The sequence below is a fragment of the Coloeus monedula genome (assembly GCF_965178545.1).
Source record: "Coloeus monedula genome assembly, chromosome: 10".
In the NCBI taxonomy this organism is placed as follows: Eukaryota; Metazoa; Chordata; class Aves; order Passeriformes; family Corvidae; genus Coloeus; species Coloeus monedula.
Genome location: NC_138790.1, coordinates 9,581,393 through 9,599,599, shown reverse-complemented (window position 1 = coordinate 9,599,599; position 18,207 = coordinate 9,581,393). Strand labels below are relative to the sequence as shown.

The following is an 18,207-nucleotide window of genomic DNA, read 5'->3' as shown; positions in this document are numbered from 1 at the left end:
TCTCACAAAGAAAGCCTTGGAGCCACACACAGCCTGAAAGCCAGTGCAGTGCAGATGCGCAGCAGCCTCTCTTCTGCGCTGTAGGATGTGGGGATGTCTTCAGGCACATGACTCCAGTGCTAGCTTCTCATGGAGTACAGTGTGTTTCCATGGTGCAGAAATGACAGAAGCAGCAAATACAGCTCCAGAAAATCTTAAGACCATTTCTTTCCTCTCCCTCCATAAAGCCCTCTCCACTGAAGGACTCAGGTAACACAGACACTCAGCGTGCACAGTGACAACAAAGGGACTCTGTGTGGTTCCACACAGCTGGGTTGAGTGGCCATACTTAAACACCTTCCAGCTGCATCAGAAAAGGGCACAGTTCAGCAGCCCAAGGACACCTGGCAGTGTTGGTACCCTTTAAACAGTTTCCCTCTGACCTCTGAGGACTAATACTGTATTTCATAGGGGTCTGCCAAGTGTTAGGGCACACTGCCATATTACCCCACACAAAAGCAGGAAGGATTAAGGAACAGTCAATGACAATTAGTAATATCTATCTTTTCTGCTCTTTCACATTCTTCCTGTTCTACACCTTTCTTCAGTTTTCTGTAGGGCTGTCTCCATCTTTTTGCATTTTTTTTTCCATAATGTTCCACCAACTTTTTTTCATGCCTGATTTGGCCTTACAATTTACTTTTCTTTGTTCTTTTCTCCCCACTTTCATAACTGTGCTGTAATGTATATTTAAGATGTTAACAGCATACAAGAGGGTTTTTAGAAAACAGGACAATAAGTGAGCTGCTTATAAAATCCAGATTTGCACATCACAGCTGCAGCCAGTGGATGCTGAGTGTGTTCAGCAATGTTTGGAGCTTCAATCAAAGATCATATCCTCAGAGGACATGGCTCTGAGGCTCCCTAGTATCACTGATTTATCCCAATTTCTCAATAATGCAAATGACCCCTAAAGAAATAGAGGGGGATAAAAATGGAAAAATGACTGAAAAGTGAAGTAAAAAATACAGAAAAGCTAAAAGGGCAGCTTTACTTTTACACTAAAGCTTTTGAGCAGAAATCGTTTTTGTGCAGTTCCACCTCCTCATCAAAACAAAACCAAAACAAAAAACCCCAGCCAACCAACCAAAAAAAAAACCACTCAAAAAGGACACAAATTAAAAGCCAACAAATAAATTTGTAGTTTGGACTTAGATGCCAAATTTCCACAAAATCAGTTGCAGTAACCATAAAGATGAGACAATTATCTCTGTAATTGCTGAAATATTTTCCAAATCAACTCAGCTGAACATAAAATTTAGTATTGTGCTTTTCTTTCATACTAGCATATGGTAGTGAGAACTTTAGACAAGTCACAGGGGGCAGAGTCTTGGAAGGTTCAATGAGAAAGTTGCTTGAGATGTGGTCTGAATAATTTTACATTTTAGGAGTAAATATTTTTAATTCCTAGCATGACTTTGTAAGAGTCCTATATTTTCTTTTTTTCGTGCTTATTATCCTCTAGATTCTGGAAGCCTTTCTGTATTCTGAGAACAAATCACCCTGAGGGGGCAGTCCCAGTTAGCCTCACTCTGTGTTTGCTCTCCCACTGCTTCAAACAAACCAACCAGAATGGTGTGAGTGCCTTAGGCTTCCAGGGTGATTTGTAGGAGCACGGTTTCTTTAACATATCAGACAAGTAGCCCAGCCTCCCCTGTCTATCACCATGTAAATCATGACATGTAAATGTGGCAGTCTGGTGAAATGCCATGTTCAAATCTCCCAGTTTAGATTCTTTATGGTGGATCATTTCAATACAGAATTGCAAGACATAAAGCTGGACCTGTATGTGTTTTCTGAAAATCTTAGAGTGTCTTCTATCTCTGCAATATCTGAACACAAACCTGATTCTTGCTCAGGGCAGTAATCCCACAGGATTAAGTCATACTGTAAATACCAGACAAATTACAATCGGATTAGATGGGCAGTCTGTTCATTTACTCAACACAGCTGCACTCCAGAGTCTTTTCACCACTGGCGTCTATTTATAACATGAATGTGTTCTTCTTAAAGTGAATGATCATAATTTCAATTTCATATCTCTCTTGTTCTTACCATTTGTGGCCAATAAGGAGCACATTTCTACTTCCTAAGGAGCAAAGAGAATGCTCCTTGAGAGGCCAACAAAGTTGTTCTCAGTACAGATCTGAAGGGCAAGATTTAGTTTAAATTTATCGGTGAGGAGTCCTTTCAAAGTTTTGCATTCAATTTCAGTCAAGTAGAATATAGAAAACATATTCTGGAGATAGGTATGAGACAGCAGCACAGATATGCTGAAATTTCCCAGGACTTGCAATGGTCATGGCAGGAATTTCTCCAGGTTCCAAACTTGCTTACACTGGTGAGCATACAAACATCACCGGGTATATCTGGTGTAGCATGGGGTTTATAGTGGATTTGTGCTCACTTCTGAATGAGAAGAATGATTAATAATGTTCAGTATTACCTGCCAAAATCTCCCTAGCACTTCACTGAAATTATTTATAAATGTCACATCACATAGCTCATAATTGTTCCCAATTACAAGAATCATCTGGCCTTTTAGATACAAACTTACTTTCATCCAGCACCCAAATCTGGTGCTACTGTATTTTTACTACTGAAATCAATTAATGAAACCCTACTGAATCATGGAGCTGAGACTTTCATAAAACAGGATTAATGACTGCAGGCCATGAAAAACTAAAGGCAAATTAAGCAAACTGCTGCACCAACTAGTATTCTCAGTATCTTGCTAACTGTATTCTCACCTTCACCTTCTGATTGCAGAGTCGTTATTCCTGATGTGCACAGAGATAAATAAGAATAATACCGAGGCTGGAGAAGTGGAGTCTGTGAGTCAGGAGGTATGTGCTGTAGGCCAACCCAACCCATTGCCACCAAGCTTCTCCATTCTTACACACAGGCATGTCCTCACTCAGCTGCAGGGGTGCGAGGCAGACAACTTTGCCCATGGAAATCCAGAGGGGCTATCCTGCTGAGCACCCTGAGCATGACCCAAAGTGCTGTGACCACACTGCAATGAGTGACATAACAGAGTGGCACAAACACAACCAGAAATGCAGTGTGGAATTCACTTCCCTTCCGTAGTGATACAGCAGTCTGGAAACCAGAACACTCTCTTTTATCAGGTATAAACCAGCGCAGTTTATCATACCATATTGAATATGTTAGAGCTGTCAATAGCCACAATATAGTGCCTACACAAACACAAGATCAGCTGCTCTCCAAAGACAGCTTTTCCATTAGGCAGGTGTCAAGAATTCAAAGTCATAAACAGATTTTATTTAAGTGCAGGAGAAAGCATCCCAAGTCTGCTTTGCAGTGAGACAGGAGGTGTTAGAACGACCTTCCACTGCAGGACACCCACTGAACAGGAACATTTCTGGAACAGAGTATTTCTGCAACAGAAATACTGGTGCCAGGTTCTGCTTTCACACATGTGACTCCTGTTGATTTCAAAAGGAGTTTCCATATTTCACTAGCTCAGAAGTACATGGTGTACATGGTGTAAACCTGAATGCATATGGAACATTGATTTTATGACACAGCATATGACAAGTCAATATTGGCTTAAGGTTTTCCTGCACACTCTCCTTCTGTGCTTTTCTTCCTGTATGGGTTTATAGGTTATGTGCATTATAGGGCATGTTGGTTTTCAGATCAATTCACAGCACAACCTCCCAACCATCTTTCAGTCCAACTGAAAGAGATATTCCATGGCACAGCATGGAAGGAGAGGAATGGTTTACACAGGATCACAGAATCATTTAGGTTGGAAAAGACCTCCAAGATCACTGACATTGACCTTTGCCCAAGGCTTAACCAAGGTTAAGCTGGTACCTCTGGTTGCCATCATATTTTCCAGGATTTCTGGTGAAGTTAAGGGCAATCAGTGGATCTTTGCAAATAACCCTCAACAGCTACTGTTTGGTTATTTTGCCGCAAGCTGCTTATATTGTCTTAGCATCCATCAAGTAAGAAAGCATGTGACATGGTGGGAAGATCCCAACTCCCATGGAACCTTTACAGCTGTGGAAAAATTAATGAAAACTGACTCTTTTTACAAGACCAAGCTATGAATTGTACTTCTGCAGTGCAGTATACATACTTAAAAACCTTAAAAATTTAACAGTATGAAGACTAGGGCAATCTTATCAATAATAATTTTTTTTTTCATTACAAGAAATTTATATAAGGAATTCAGACTTCTGAGATATTTAATGTTTTCAAGCACTCAATTTAGTAAAATACAGTGGCAGATATTATTATACAAAGAAGAATGAAGAAAAATTACATCCAGGACTTACTTTCTGCAGGTTCCTTAGATCTTCTGCCACTGGAGGACTTCCTCAGGAGACTTCGTCCTGAGGTGAAGAGGCTGGTTAGTTCCTCCAGAGGACTGGTGGGTGTCCGAGAACGGGAACTGCTCTGAGATGATGACCCGTAGGTGCTGACGGAGACACTGACCATCTTTCCTCCTTCTTGCAATGTGTTTCTGGCTGTAGAATGAGGCACTGATGGAGAGCTTCTTGAGAGACTTCCTGAATGTACAGAGTCATAAGGTGGAGGTCTTTTGAGGCTTAAGGGGGTAAGAGACCTACCCATACTGACAGGAGAAGGTGAGGCAGAGTGACTTTTAGGATAACCGTGTGGAGATTGCGTTCTGTATAAGGTAGAAGGATGAGGAGGTGAGGAGGTGTGCCCAGGGGTGCTAGTTCCATGAGATACTGTCTGGTCTTTCTCCAGTTTTTGATGTCCTGGTGTATGAGGTGGCAGTGAAGATGGAGAAGCTCCAGCTTGCTGTTTGATGTAAGACACATTTTCTAAAACGGGAAGCTTTGTGACCTCTAGTGGAGTTAGAGGAGATTCGTCAGAATTTGGGGAACACTGCACTGGTGCTGGTGGGAACACCAGTAGTGGAGGTCTGTGAGAAAGCAGGTTTGGAAATGGCGGGGGTATGTCACAAAGCAAGCCCTTGGGAGTGGATGGCACTGAAGACTTGGTGAAATCTAAGTCAGGCACTGTGGGAGTAGCACACTGAGAAGAACAAGTGTGATGGTCATATTCACATTGACATTTTGAATCTTGGCCTACATCATCAAATATAGGGTATTTCATCTCCTCGTAGACTGCTTCGCTTTGGTCATCCTCATCTTTTTTGAAGTCTCTGAGAATATTCCCAACCATTTCAATATAAACAGGCTCTTCTTCCTCTGTATCTGGAGCAGGACTGCTGACCTGCGAGAGCGAGGCATCCCTAGTGAGTGTTGTCTTCATAGGGCCATGCTTTTTGATATATGTTTCATCAAAAGATGTGCTTAGCTGTGTGTTTGGGTTTCGTTTCGGCTTAGGAGGTGGAATCTTCTTTGTGTACTCATCACTGTGAGGTCTTGGTTTGGCTGACACTGAAAACAGAACAAAACATGAACTAGTCAGAAGCCTGTAACACACTTTGTCAACTATAGGGTCCCTGTTAGGGTGTCATAATTCTGGAATGGATTTCCTGAGACCAGCTTGTTGCTGGTTTTCTCTGGTATTACATCAATAGAACACTATAAAAATAACACTCGATTCAAAACACTCCTAGACTTCCCCCAGAATGCTCTGACACTCCAGGATTAAGTAACTAGTGAGCACTTCCCTTCCTCCGAGACATCTGTTCTTTCCCAAACTCTTTGGGACAGGGGACTTTCCATTTTTAAATATTATGCTTTTCAAATATCACTGTGGGATTTTAAAGACCAAAAGAGTTGCCAATGACATAACACTAGTGTCAAAATGAACTCCTTTTGGCTCCAAGAGAACAGTTAAGATCCTGGACAGTCATACTGGAATGACACTGATGTAACTCTGCAGTGACAAAGTGATGAATGAAGACCTTTTTATTTATAGTAACTTCTTGCATGAAGCACAATGATTGTGTCATCACTAACTGAGAAAGAAAATACTCATACACACACTGTAAAATCTGCTGTTGAGATAATCCTAGTGGTTTATCTTGACTCTATTCTATTGTTAATGAGATTTCTGTGAAGTCAAGGAATAACAAAGTATCTCACAGATTCGGATCCTTTCCACACAGGTTACTTATAGAAACCTTGGTTTAGAAATTATAACTCAAAAGATTGAGATGAAATTCATTTGAAATGAGAGGTCAAGGGTTTCTTGGAAATTATCCTTTATGAATTAAACAATAAAGAAACTCATGCAAATTGCATTTTGTTCACTTTGCATAAAGAGCTAATAAAACATCTCATTAAATGTTAGGGTTAATAAAATGCCTCATTAAGTGTTTAAGTGAAGTCAGTTTTTATCCTAAGCAGACTCAACAAACTTGTTCAGAAACAAAATTTATCACATACACTAAACCTAGTTTATATTTCTAGAAGGTAGTTGATACCTCATTGGTAAGTTCCCCAGTTCAAACAGACAAACAAACACACAAAACTAAACTAGTGACCAGGTTAGAATGGCAGCTTTCCTGCATTTCCAAATTTTGTTGCTCCTTGTAATTCACCGCTGCATATCTGCCACTTTGAACTCAACGCTCAAAGAAATTTCCAGACACCTTCTGCTGACCCATCAGCAAACAGTCAGCAAATGTCTGACCTTAAACCAGGCAGGCAGCATTCATGGAGTTGAAACCCCTTTTAGAAACAGCCTTAAACATATTACTAAAGCCAGCAGTGAGGCAGTGCTCTGCCAGCTCAAAGACAGCATTTTGAGTCTGGGAGGATGCTGGCTCAGAGCTGGAAGACACCTGCATTAAAGCACCTTACTAACGTGATTTGGTCACTATCAGAGGAGGATTCAAACAGTGTTATCACTTTCTCACACTTTTGCTTTGATCTGCTAAATAACTTCTATTCAATTCCCACAAGGCATAGCAGTAAAGACAGATGATAAACAAGTTTTGTCCAGGAATAAGGAGCTGTGAATGTGTATGTATACAAAGAAATGAGACTACTCTTTGTCAGCAGCATTTGTTTTAGCTTAACACGTAACTAAGGTACAACAGAGCAAAAAGCAAAAGAAATCTTGCCAGAATTAAAAGAAAAAAAAAGACTCAAAAAATTGTATTACACTTTCATGACGGTTCCAATTAATGTGTTCCACTTTGCAGCAGGCTAGGGACATGCCAAAACTACCACAGATAAGGGTGTTTGGTAGCTAGATAGTTTTTCACTATGTGGGTATGTCCTAATGAATTTTAAATTTGTCTTTTTAATTAACCCAAGTTAATTTTCTTGACTGTATTAGGCTAGACTTCTGGGAATAAGATGTAGGCTACCAGAATCATTTGGGTTTTGCAGAAAATATTACTTGTGATGTATCTGACAGTACCAGCAGATTTTTCTTGCCTGCTTCCAGCTAAATCATGATTACATTTCTGTTTAGTCTCTTATTTGTATATTATGTTTGTATATATTCTACTAGCATAAACATGATCTCAGTCCTCTCTCCAACCTCTGTTAATCTGATTTACAACCCTGTCAAAAGCAATCTTATTCAGATTGCTGGCATTAAAATGAAGACAGTCAATGAAACTGGCACAAACTGCCTATCATTTGTGAACACACACATGACCTGAACTCTAATTGAGCTGCATTTGAAAATTGTGTATTTTGTATACAAAGGCTTCTCACAGTCTTCAGTTCCCTGTGCATCACACTGCCATAACTAATGGATACCTGAGAAAGGAACATTTGCTGCTCCTCTGCTTCCTCAGATCCCTATTCCCAGTGCTGCCTTTTACATCTGTGCCACAGGTGTCATGCTGAGAATGTGCCCTGTTTTACAGCCACAACCCCATTCTTTGATGTCTTTATCTGGATGAATGTTAATGTGCTGTGGTCATTCAAGGCTAATGTTAACTGATATTTTTTCTTAAAATAGCCAAAAGTGGTAACAAGTACTGTGTTTTTAAATTGCTAGAAAAATCATATTTTCCTCTTCCCTCATTCTATTTTCACAATTTTTACCCAGCTGAAGAGGTTCTGAGACATGGTCTAAGCCTGTCCTTAGGCACTGGAGATCCCATATACAACATCCACAGGTTATTACATTACAAACGAGGAAATGAGAAATGTCAAGGAAAAACGATTGACATTCTGCCATCTGGTCTTGTATTTTTGCATGGGTTGAAATTAAGCACCACAGTGACACACAGAGCCTCATCTGCCATTGCATGATATGTAGCATTAGCCTAGAATATATTGGTGACATTATCAACAAAAAGGTCAAATGACCCAGTCTTGCTGTATGAGACAGTAAAACATGACAAGGTGACTTATTTTCCATTTGCTATCTAAAGCATTTTTCCTCTGCTGTAGTTTATTTTACTAAACCATCTATTTTCAGGAGGTGATGTGTTACTGAGATCTTTTTCCCTTCTTGACAAATTGGACTTTTCAAACTGAAATTTTAAACTCAATTGTTTAAATATTTACAAACTTTAAAAGGTAAAAAGGTGCTTCCTATATGCTGCACAGAGCATGAACATTTTCTGCTGTAAGACTTCCTAGAGAAAACACACAGGCAAATGGATAGAGTAAATAACAAAGAAAGCTTTTTATCATTACTGGGAACAGAGGAACTGTTCACACCTACTGGGAACTCCCTCAGCTGCGGAAGGACATTCAGGAGGCAAACTGAATTATCTTTAAGAAGGCTAAGGTGCAAGACACTTACAGTTATTTAACAAAGCTTTCTACTCTGAAACACAGCTCCATGGCAAGGGCTGAACTCTACAGCACACCTGTTAATGGAACATGGATCATGAACTACCACTCCAGCCCAGAATAACAGGGAAAAGTAACAGAAATCCTGCAGCTAAACAGAGCTGTGCAAGGCTAATGAAAGGAGCAGGGAGTATTTGTGCTGCTCTTATGTTACCAACATTTGTCAGGGATAGATGTGCATGAATGCAGAAGCCCTGGCAAGATCCCACACCCAACGAAAGTAAATTATTTGGCAATCTCCAGAGAGGAACAGGCAAGATTGTTAAAGTACTTGACATTTATCAGGCAGAAAAAGCATTCAGTGCCTGCTGGGAACATAAACTTCTATGAAAAGCAAAGCGCTGGCATATTAGTGATACACATACCACCGTGTTGTCTGCTCTAAACATGGAGTAATTAAGTGCTTTTCAACATGAATTACTATGTCCTTGATGAAAGTGTTGCCAGTAACTTGTGTTGAGACTCTGCCACTTGTACATCAGAGCACACAGGTCCTGATCCAAAGCTAAGTAGAAGAAACAAAGGTGAGAACTGTTTCTTTCCCCGCCAGGTGCAACCTCCCTCAAACATCCATCTCAAAGTGTACCACAAACCTCTTGTGAGTGCTTCTGTTACAGACACACACAAACACAAGGCAGCACCAGGCCTGTAAGGAGTCTGAGCACATGGGAGGTTGCTCAGGGAATGATGCTCAGCACCTGCTCCATGGTCCTTTGTCCTCACAGGAGCTGCCCCAGCTGCAGGAGCTTGGAACACTGTGTCAGCACCTCCTTGTTTGCATCAGAACCGCCCAAACTACCACAGCTGATAAACTGGAGGCACAATGACCATTGCAAACACAAGTGAACTCCTCAGAATTCCCACTGCTTGGGCAGGAACTCTCTATGTTTAGTAGGGCACTCCTTGCAAGCAATCATCTGGCTCTAACAAACTTCAAGGGGAACAAGAGATGTAGCTGTAGTAACTCCAGTTCTCATCTCGAAGCAAGAAGCACAGTGCTTAAAATAGCCTCATGGAAGCCCTACTGAAGAAGGAGAATATGACATTTTTGAAATTAGATATTTGTAGCGCAAAGGTTATGCATAGCTTTCAGATATACCCAGATAATCTGCCTTTCATAGTTAGTTTTGGAAATACAGAATGCTTCTGGTATTATCCTTCTGAAGTATTCTTTTATTCTTTAAGGAGAGACTGAAATATGAAAAGGTGTTGTCAGATTGTTGTTTCTTATTTGCTCATGGTATAAGGAGTGAAAACATCTAAAAATTAAAATTAATTTTGTCATTTTATATTGTCCTTTGGGTATTTTCCAGATTTTGCATTTCACAGATCAATCCAGTGAATTGTGCTGTTTACTGTAACAAAGAGATTAAAACGACACGTAACAGGAAAATTCCTCCCTTTCAATTTCTGCAAGAGGCTATAGATTCAAAGGAGGAATGATTTGGGGCCCAAAATTTTTTAAAATTCTTAAAAATGTGACTTTAAATGCAGAAGGAATTAATCTTGCTTTATTTTGGGAGGTACCTCTATCAAAAAGAGCCTCTGGGAGTGAAAGGAAATAGAATTTCTTTAATTAAACCCTGAATGTGCTGGATACTGAATCATAGATGCACAGATTCTGATTTAGATCACATAGTTATAAGGGAACATCCAGCTCTAGGGTAGCACAGAGCCTATACATATATGTGCAAGTTCAAGACTATGAACAAGCAGTTCATTTCATTAAAGCCAGTGGGGTTACTCAGAGTTGCACAGGATCTTAAGTGCATTTGTGCACTAGTGCTTATATTGGGTCAGATTTCATTATCTCTGTAGATGAAGTTTGAATATTCTTAGTGCAATTGAATTTTAAAAGGCACAGTCCTCTGAACTGTGCAAAAGATCGGCACTCAGGAGACCTGAATTTAATTCATCTCTTTTCACAGGCCACAGGGCCTCACCTGCCATTTTACCCCTTAATGCCACTTTTCAATATTTCTCTTTTGCCAGGTTAGGCTCTAAGGTTTTTTATACAAGGGTTTTATTTTAATTTGTTTATATCAAAACTTGCACAGGGCTTCCTATCATTGGAAAGGAACAGTAGAAAACAAAAAAAAAATTAAATATAGTTATTGCAGTGTTGAACATGCATCTTTTCTTCTCCAAGAATATTTGAAGGCAAATATTCCTACACTGTGAATAGCCATAAAATATACACTCAAAGATGCATCTTAACAAGTGATTATTGAAACATCATCGATAGTTCGAAGTAACATCAGAGAATGTATTTCTCTCAAGAAAAAAACTGGCTCTCAAAACAGCATCGTCCTCACGGACACAAGGCCTTTCCCTCCTCCTTTCCTAAAGGATGCTCTAAAAGAAGGGAAGCACATGGAAGGAATAAAAGAACCATCTGATTAATTCAAACAGGCAATAGGTGGTTTTAGCATAATGGTTTCAAGCAGTACATATTTCTACGCCCTCCTGAATCTATTAGCTCTTACTGGAAATTATTTGGGCATTTAAAAAGGACAAAACTATACAGAAAATGAAAGAACTAAAAGTCAGTGTCATAAAATAATACTGACATACCACTTGTATGTCTCAAGGCTATGATTAAGGAGACTTCCTCAAAAGTATTCAGGTCCCTTTATTTTTGGCTATGACTTCTTTTTGCTTTTAAAATGATTGATTTCTGCTCTAATTCAAAGTGGTGGAGAGCTAGTGGCTCTAGGAGTGATACTACAGAATTAAACCTCAGTACAACAGAGAGCAGAATTGGGGCCTGCAGTTAAATCCTGTTCTGCATTACTCCAGCAGTACAACCACTGCAGCTGACAGGCACTGTGGTTGGAGACATTCTGCTCCCAGGGGCAGCTCAGGGCTGTGTATCTGGGCCACAAAACTGAACTCCCAGCCCCAACACCACAGGCCTTTACACTCTGCGTATGCAAGGCTTGCCATACCTTCCTGGGACTCAAAAAAGCCAGCCTAGAGCACAGTGCCTTGCTGCCAGAGCCTCCTCCCAGCACAGCAGGGGCTGCCAATTCTTTGCTCTGCAGCACTGGGACAAAGGCAGACCCAGAGGTGCCAGGATATGTCAAAACCTTTGGAGTATTAGCATGGCGCAGAGACTCCCTACCCAAACTGCCTCATTCCAGAGCAGACTGACTTCCAGGTTTTCTCCTTCACAGCCCTCGCTTCTCTGTACATCTACCTGGCCTACTACCCTTTCCTACAGTGAAAAGGTCTCCAAAAACTTAAAAACATTACAAAGTGAATGTCTCCTCCTGAATGCCCGGCCTCGTGCTCTCCTATATTTTGAATTTCACATCCTAGTCTTTTTAAAGAATGAGTAACTGATGTCCCTGATTTTTCCAGATAACACTGAATAGGCAAAGAAAAAAAAGAAAAGGGTATTTGAGAAATAATTACAAGTTATTTGCAATCAAGCTGTTCTGTACTATTCACTGAGGCTAAAAGTTATTGTCAGTTGGCACAAGCCTGGAAAGGCAGAAAAAGCAAGGCTTTGGATAATTAAGGAAAGAATAGTCAATTTGAATCATCCTCCTTTTACAGGAAAACTGATGTGCTGAGTGCAAATGGAGGCAAACGAAAATCTCATAGTAACTTCTTTCAGGTTACTATCTGAGTACCCTCTGATGGATACTCTCTGAGTACCCATCTAGAAAAATATCCTTGAACTAATATGACCAGACACAAGGGGCCAGATCTCTGGCACTACATGGGTTTAAGTTAAAGAAGTTCCAGTGGAAGAGGCTCTGAGGACAGAAAGGTGGGAGGATTACTGGGGAAAGATCCTCACACCCACACATGCAATGAGTATTTTCAAAGTTCTGGTTCATTCTGAAGTCTGCAATATGCAAAACAGATTTTGCAACCAGAGTTACAGTGACAATAAAAATTTCTGTGACTCTAAATACTCTGAAGGAATTCTAGATAGAGAAAGGCAATTGGTATGGAAATTTCTCTATCACAAGCATCATTAGGGAAGAGTGTGCAAACAGAACTACTGAATCATGGAGGCAGACAAATTAATTTATGAAGTCTATGTGCTTGTTTGTTGGTGTCTCTCGTGAAGGAACCTATCTAGAGCTGAAGCACTGGGGGGTTAAACATGTTCACAGCAGAGTACAGTAAAACAGCCACAGAGCAAAAACATCAGCCCTTCTAGTTTATAGCAGCATTTATGGAGCCTTGACTGCCATTGTGAAAATGAAACCTGAAGAGTTTGCTGGTTTACTGTAAATTAACTGCTATTGCTCTATTCTTGTAGCTCCCCACAAACTGACTGCATTTCACAATGAGAATGATGGATGACACCAGCCTTCCCCACCCTCCAAATCAGCATTTTTGCTACGGTGCAGTTCTCATGGAGCTGCACTAGCTGCCCCTTCTCCCTCTCTGCAGCTATCCTGTAGCTTTTCCCTGAATATCACACAGAGAATGGTGAGGCTCTGTATTTGCTCTGAGTTTCTACAGGCTTTGCCATGGGATTGCTGCAAGTACAGCAACATTTCTGTTGGCCTGTAGAAAGAAAAAATCTCTCCTCTGTCCAGAAAGGGAAGCTTCTGGAGGTGTGGGAAGAGCTGAGTCCCATTAACACATGCCTTAGACATGTACATCACATGAACTTGGTGTGTAGAGGACACCACTGATACCAGTAAGCCTCTGAGGGGTAAGCTGCTTATTTCTGTGTTACCTGCTGCACAAAGGCACTGAAGGTCCCAGCGGTATCAGCTCCTGTAAACAGAGGCAGACTCCAGTCTGAATGCAGCTCCTGGCTTCACAGGAACAACACTGCTATTGATTACTGGCTATGACAGCTGAGGGCAACCATGTGGGAAATCATTTGCTGAACTTTCATGAACTTCTTGGAGAAGGTACAGCACACAGGCTTTCTGACCCAGTGCTTACAGACACACTGAACAAAACAAATCTCTGCAAGACTTCCTGGCTCTGAGGGATTTCTAAAACCAGGACATGCACCCAAATAGTGGACTCCAACATTATTTACTGGAGAAATGGTAAAGAAGGAAATCAAGCTAGAGAAAGAACAAATGCTAAATGAAATGAAGTTAAGTTCAACTCACCTACTTTTTTTTATCTAGAAAAATAGTCTGTATTTGCTCACTTGATTTGTTGTTTTGGTTCACAACCAACCAGACCAGAACACTAGCAATTACTATATGCAAAGACTTGAATAATTTACCCAGAGATGAGACTCTTCATTTTTCAGATCCACAGCAATGCCTATCTTCTATTTACAGCTAACATAAGTAGGTCAAATGCATTATTTGCTTATATAAGTAACAATCTGTTTGCCGAGCTTCTAAAATAATTGCAGCCCATTAAATCAAACTGGCAGGCCTACCAAGGTGGTCTTGTGTAGAATACTGAGCTCATGGGGACTTCAACAGGAGATGTGCTGTGTCCAACTATTCCACAGGCACAGCAGCTGCACACGGGCTCCTGTGCCTCCTTGGCACCTGAACCAGCGACAAGGAACCAACAGATTTCAGCAACCCCCTCTCCCCCAGAAATTCAGTGGGCTCTGTACAGTTCTTTCCTTGAGGTAGTTGTACAAAGAGCCTCTTGCTGCCACTGACTGACATATCCGGCAGGTCCTTCCGCCACCACTGAGCTCACATTTCAAAACAAAGCACTAAGGTTGATGGCCAGGGTCAGATGAGTCACCACAGCAGGAGTATCAGAAAGCAAATGAGCCACAATGAACAAGAGTTCAGTGAAAGGAGCACTCTTTCCTCCACCAAACGGCCACAAACTGACCCTGCAGAATGGGTGAATATGATGACAGCCAAGTGGACAGAACACTGCCAGAGCAGCTCAGAGGTAGGCAGCATTGCCTGGAGTTGTAATAGCAACAGCACTATGGTCAGAGGCTGAGTGGTATGAAATAGTCACTGTAATCACCTTTAGGAAAAATGCCTCCCAGTTATTAATTTTACTTCCATCTCCATAGGGGTGACTCCTCTCCCCTCCTCAACTCTAAATAAAGTGTTGACAAGATTACAAACAGGCCACACTTTATCAGCTGCCTCACACTCAGAGCTTCTCTGCGTGCCTGGCCTCTATCATTTCATCCTGCATTTATTTGCAGATAGTGTAGTGAAACTAGTAGAGCCTGTAATAGTGTTATCTACAAGGGTCAAGCAGATGGGCCTAATCCCCATAAATTCACCTGGTATAACTGCAGTGGACGGTGCCATTTTGACAGCGTTGTATGCTTGCTGTATGCTTGTTCCAAACAAGCTTTAGGAGAACCATCTCCTGTTTCAAATGTCAGGCCTGACCTCATTGTTCCACCTGAGAAGCAAGATGGAGGATGAAATGGCAAAGATGGAGCACAAAAAGGAAGGGGAAAGCAGACATTATTGCTACAACCTAATGTTTACAGCCTATTTCATTTTGTTGTTTCTCAGAAGTGAAGCTCTGTGCACTGAGGCACCGTCTACGGCAGAGCACAGCTCAGAACAGCCTGAGCTCTGTGGGGGTTGTTACACACCATCTCCTGGGACTGTCTGTTCTATAAACCCATGGCATTCAGCATTTCAGAGCTGCACCATAATGGCGGCTCAGATTTTGCCATCCTTATTCACAATCTGCAGCATCAGTTATACCAACAGGAGGTTGGGAAAGGGAACTTGAGCAGTTCCTACACTAAGTAACTGCTTGAAGTCTTGGTTTCCACAGTGAAACCAAGCCCTGAGTTCACAAATGAAACCCTGCCAGGTGTGTGGAATTTCACATTAACAAGGACTGTTTTTCACATATTCCCTTCTCATTCAAAAGCCTCTTTCTACAGTGCTTCTCACAAAAGCAGTGTCCCATCACTCAAGTTTTCAACGTGAGCAGAAACTCTCTCATGATAAGCTGATTGCAAATTACCTCACTAAACAAAGCTTTTGTCACTATCTCTGTGTTACAAAGGAGGAATCTGTGACACTGAGGGACAAATCAAATGCTCAAGGTCATCTGAGCCAGTGGCTGTTCCTCCACTTACACCCCTGGGAGATGATGCTTAGTATTATTTTACACAAGCCTCCATTTGGCATAACACTTACTGACAGTGCAAGCATGCATTTGCAGAACTAGGATCATTTGGCAATGAGTCACTGCAGATATTTGGCCACACCACCAGTAAAAATTATTTCACCTTTAATAGAAAAGAACAAATTCAGAATCATAGAACATTTTGAGTTTTCATGCCTTTGTTTGCAAACATTCATAATTAAGAAAATAAACAGGCTAGACATATTATCAAACTTTTGCATCCACACAATTCAATAGCTTCAAGTTTGTGCTTGGCGCACTTTCCTATGTTTGCTTTTATGGTTGTGGATTTTTTCTTTTAATCAAAAGGTTACTTACCATCCTATTCACCACAATTCAAATGTTAAGAGACTTCTATTGTCATAAGAAAAACCCTAATCTCATTGAAACCGAGACTTCTGGCATCACCCCAGTGATTCTATGGCAAGGTTTATAGCCAGTGCATCCTTTGGTATTCTACCAAGAGGAAATGGGAGAGAGCTCCATTTACAGCCATGCATGTAGGGGAGAATGCCAGCAATCTCCTTAATCCCACAAAATTCTGTTAGGGCCAACAACCCAGAGGTAATACTGCTCCCAAAACAGAGTTGGGTTTTTCCACGCATGTTTATGCTCAGAGAGTCCTGTACTTGTAGTACAGGCTTGGTTTTACTAGGAAGCATAAGGGGAGGTATAATTCTTCAATTTTTATATGCAAAAGGGCTGTGAACTTGAAGGTAGAGTATTTATGATTATCTCAGAGAAGCGATAGAAGTCATGGCAAATGTTATACCACTGCACTGGAAATAGATATTAAGCTATGCCTTGTGCTGATATCAAGTACACCATGCTCCATCTTTTTACATGCTCCATCTTTTTACAGCCTTTCCCCTCCCTGAACTAGCAGCCAGCTACAAATCACATCAGACTTTGGGGTATGCGCTTCTTGTTTGACATGCCAGTGGTTTAAAGTTATGGCCACTAAAATTAGCACCAAAATTATGCATGCATAGTTTTATTTCTTCTCCTTTTGCATCTATGAAAAGCCCAGGCTGGTACACTGTGACCTCCAGGCAAGTTGATGGCACTGCAGAAAGGAAGCTGTGCTCTGTGGAGCTGTCAGTGATGTGCACGTTACCCCAGCATAGCACTGTTTGTACACGGATGGACAGAAAAGCATGAAGTGCCAAACACAGTCGCAGCATGTCAGGCATATGTTGCCCGATGTCATCCAGCATTAAGCCAAGTGGAAGAGATGAAAACAGCAAACCAGTCCACCAATGAAGACTGCTATATTCAAACAGTCATTAGAAAGAAATTACCAATGAAACAGAGGCTGGCCATGACAGGATCTCACCTGGAGCTAGACTTGAATCTCTTGGGATGTGAATCTGTAAGCACTGTGAATTCCCAGTAAAGCCTATGTGAGTGCAGGCGGCACAAAATGCGTCCAGAGCTCAGTCATGCTTCGCTCCATGAGGATTTGTCTCATTTGCTTGTTAAAGTGAGAACAGAATTAGGGCGCCAGTTAAAAATAAGGTAAGACAAAGAGGTGGAAATCCAATGTATTTGCTGTAGAATAAAAAGTTTTGTTTTGTGGGGTTTTTTCCTTTAATTCCAAATGAATTTTGCCAGGCATATCTATTATCACAGACCAGCTCTGAGAGTAAACAGGGGCTTTAGGATTTCAGTCTGATCCTTCAAGCCCTTACTCATTTGTCCACAATGCCTTTAACAGACAAACATGTCAAAGACTATATGCAAAACAGAAATGTAGGAGTATTCTCAGATTGTTATTTTTGCAATTTCAGAGGCATTTCATTTTACTTAACAATTCATGATGTGCTGTCAAAATAAGGCAAGAGAATTAACCTGGATTTCTTCTCCCCTCCTCTCCTGGCCTTGACTTCAGAGCCATTCAGTGAAGCAAAATAATGCAAGAATCTAATATTTCATAGTATTTCAGCGAATAACATTTCAGTATTATGGTCCCCTGAGGTATAAACAAAATAAAAAATGAAATAAAGTCACAAATATGATGACGTACAGTGACCTGCTGACAATGAATGGATTTATTGATATTAAAACCTTACAGTGACATAGGGTCTGTCTATCGAGGCTGCAAATTAATCATGCAGTGAACAAGACCACCCACACTTCAGCTTTCTTCAGAGACTCCCTCTTCATTCTGGTCTTTCTAGCAGAGATTATTGTTTCAGACACCTCAAAGAGCACATCTGGAGTACTTCCAGGGCTAGGTTGGCTCTAAAAGCAGCCTAGTGACTTTCATATGATGTGGAACCTGTGCTAATACTCTCTCCTAGATCCCAGGTGACTGTATCGATAAGTGGCTCACATTTCCTTGCCG

General features: G+C 41.0%; 1 protein-coding gene across 1 annotated transcript in view; it reads right to left on the bottom strand.

Annotated features, from left to right (window-relative positions):
- NYAP2 (neuronal tyrosine-phosphorylated phosphoinositide-3-kinase adaptor 2) overlaps positions 1 to 18,207 on the bottom strand; it is a gene marked incomplete at its 3' end in the record, with an annotated part of 125,402 nt that overhangs the window by 46,339 nt on the left and 60,856 nt on the right. The window contains exon 3 of the mRNA XM_082287979.1: positions 4,350 to 5,447. Within this exon, the coding sequence (XP_082144105.1) occupies positions 4,350 to 5,447 (1,098 nt within the window). The remainder of the gene's footprint in view (positions 1 to 4,349; positions 5,448 to 18,207) is intronic.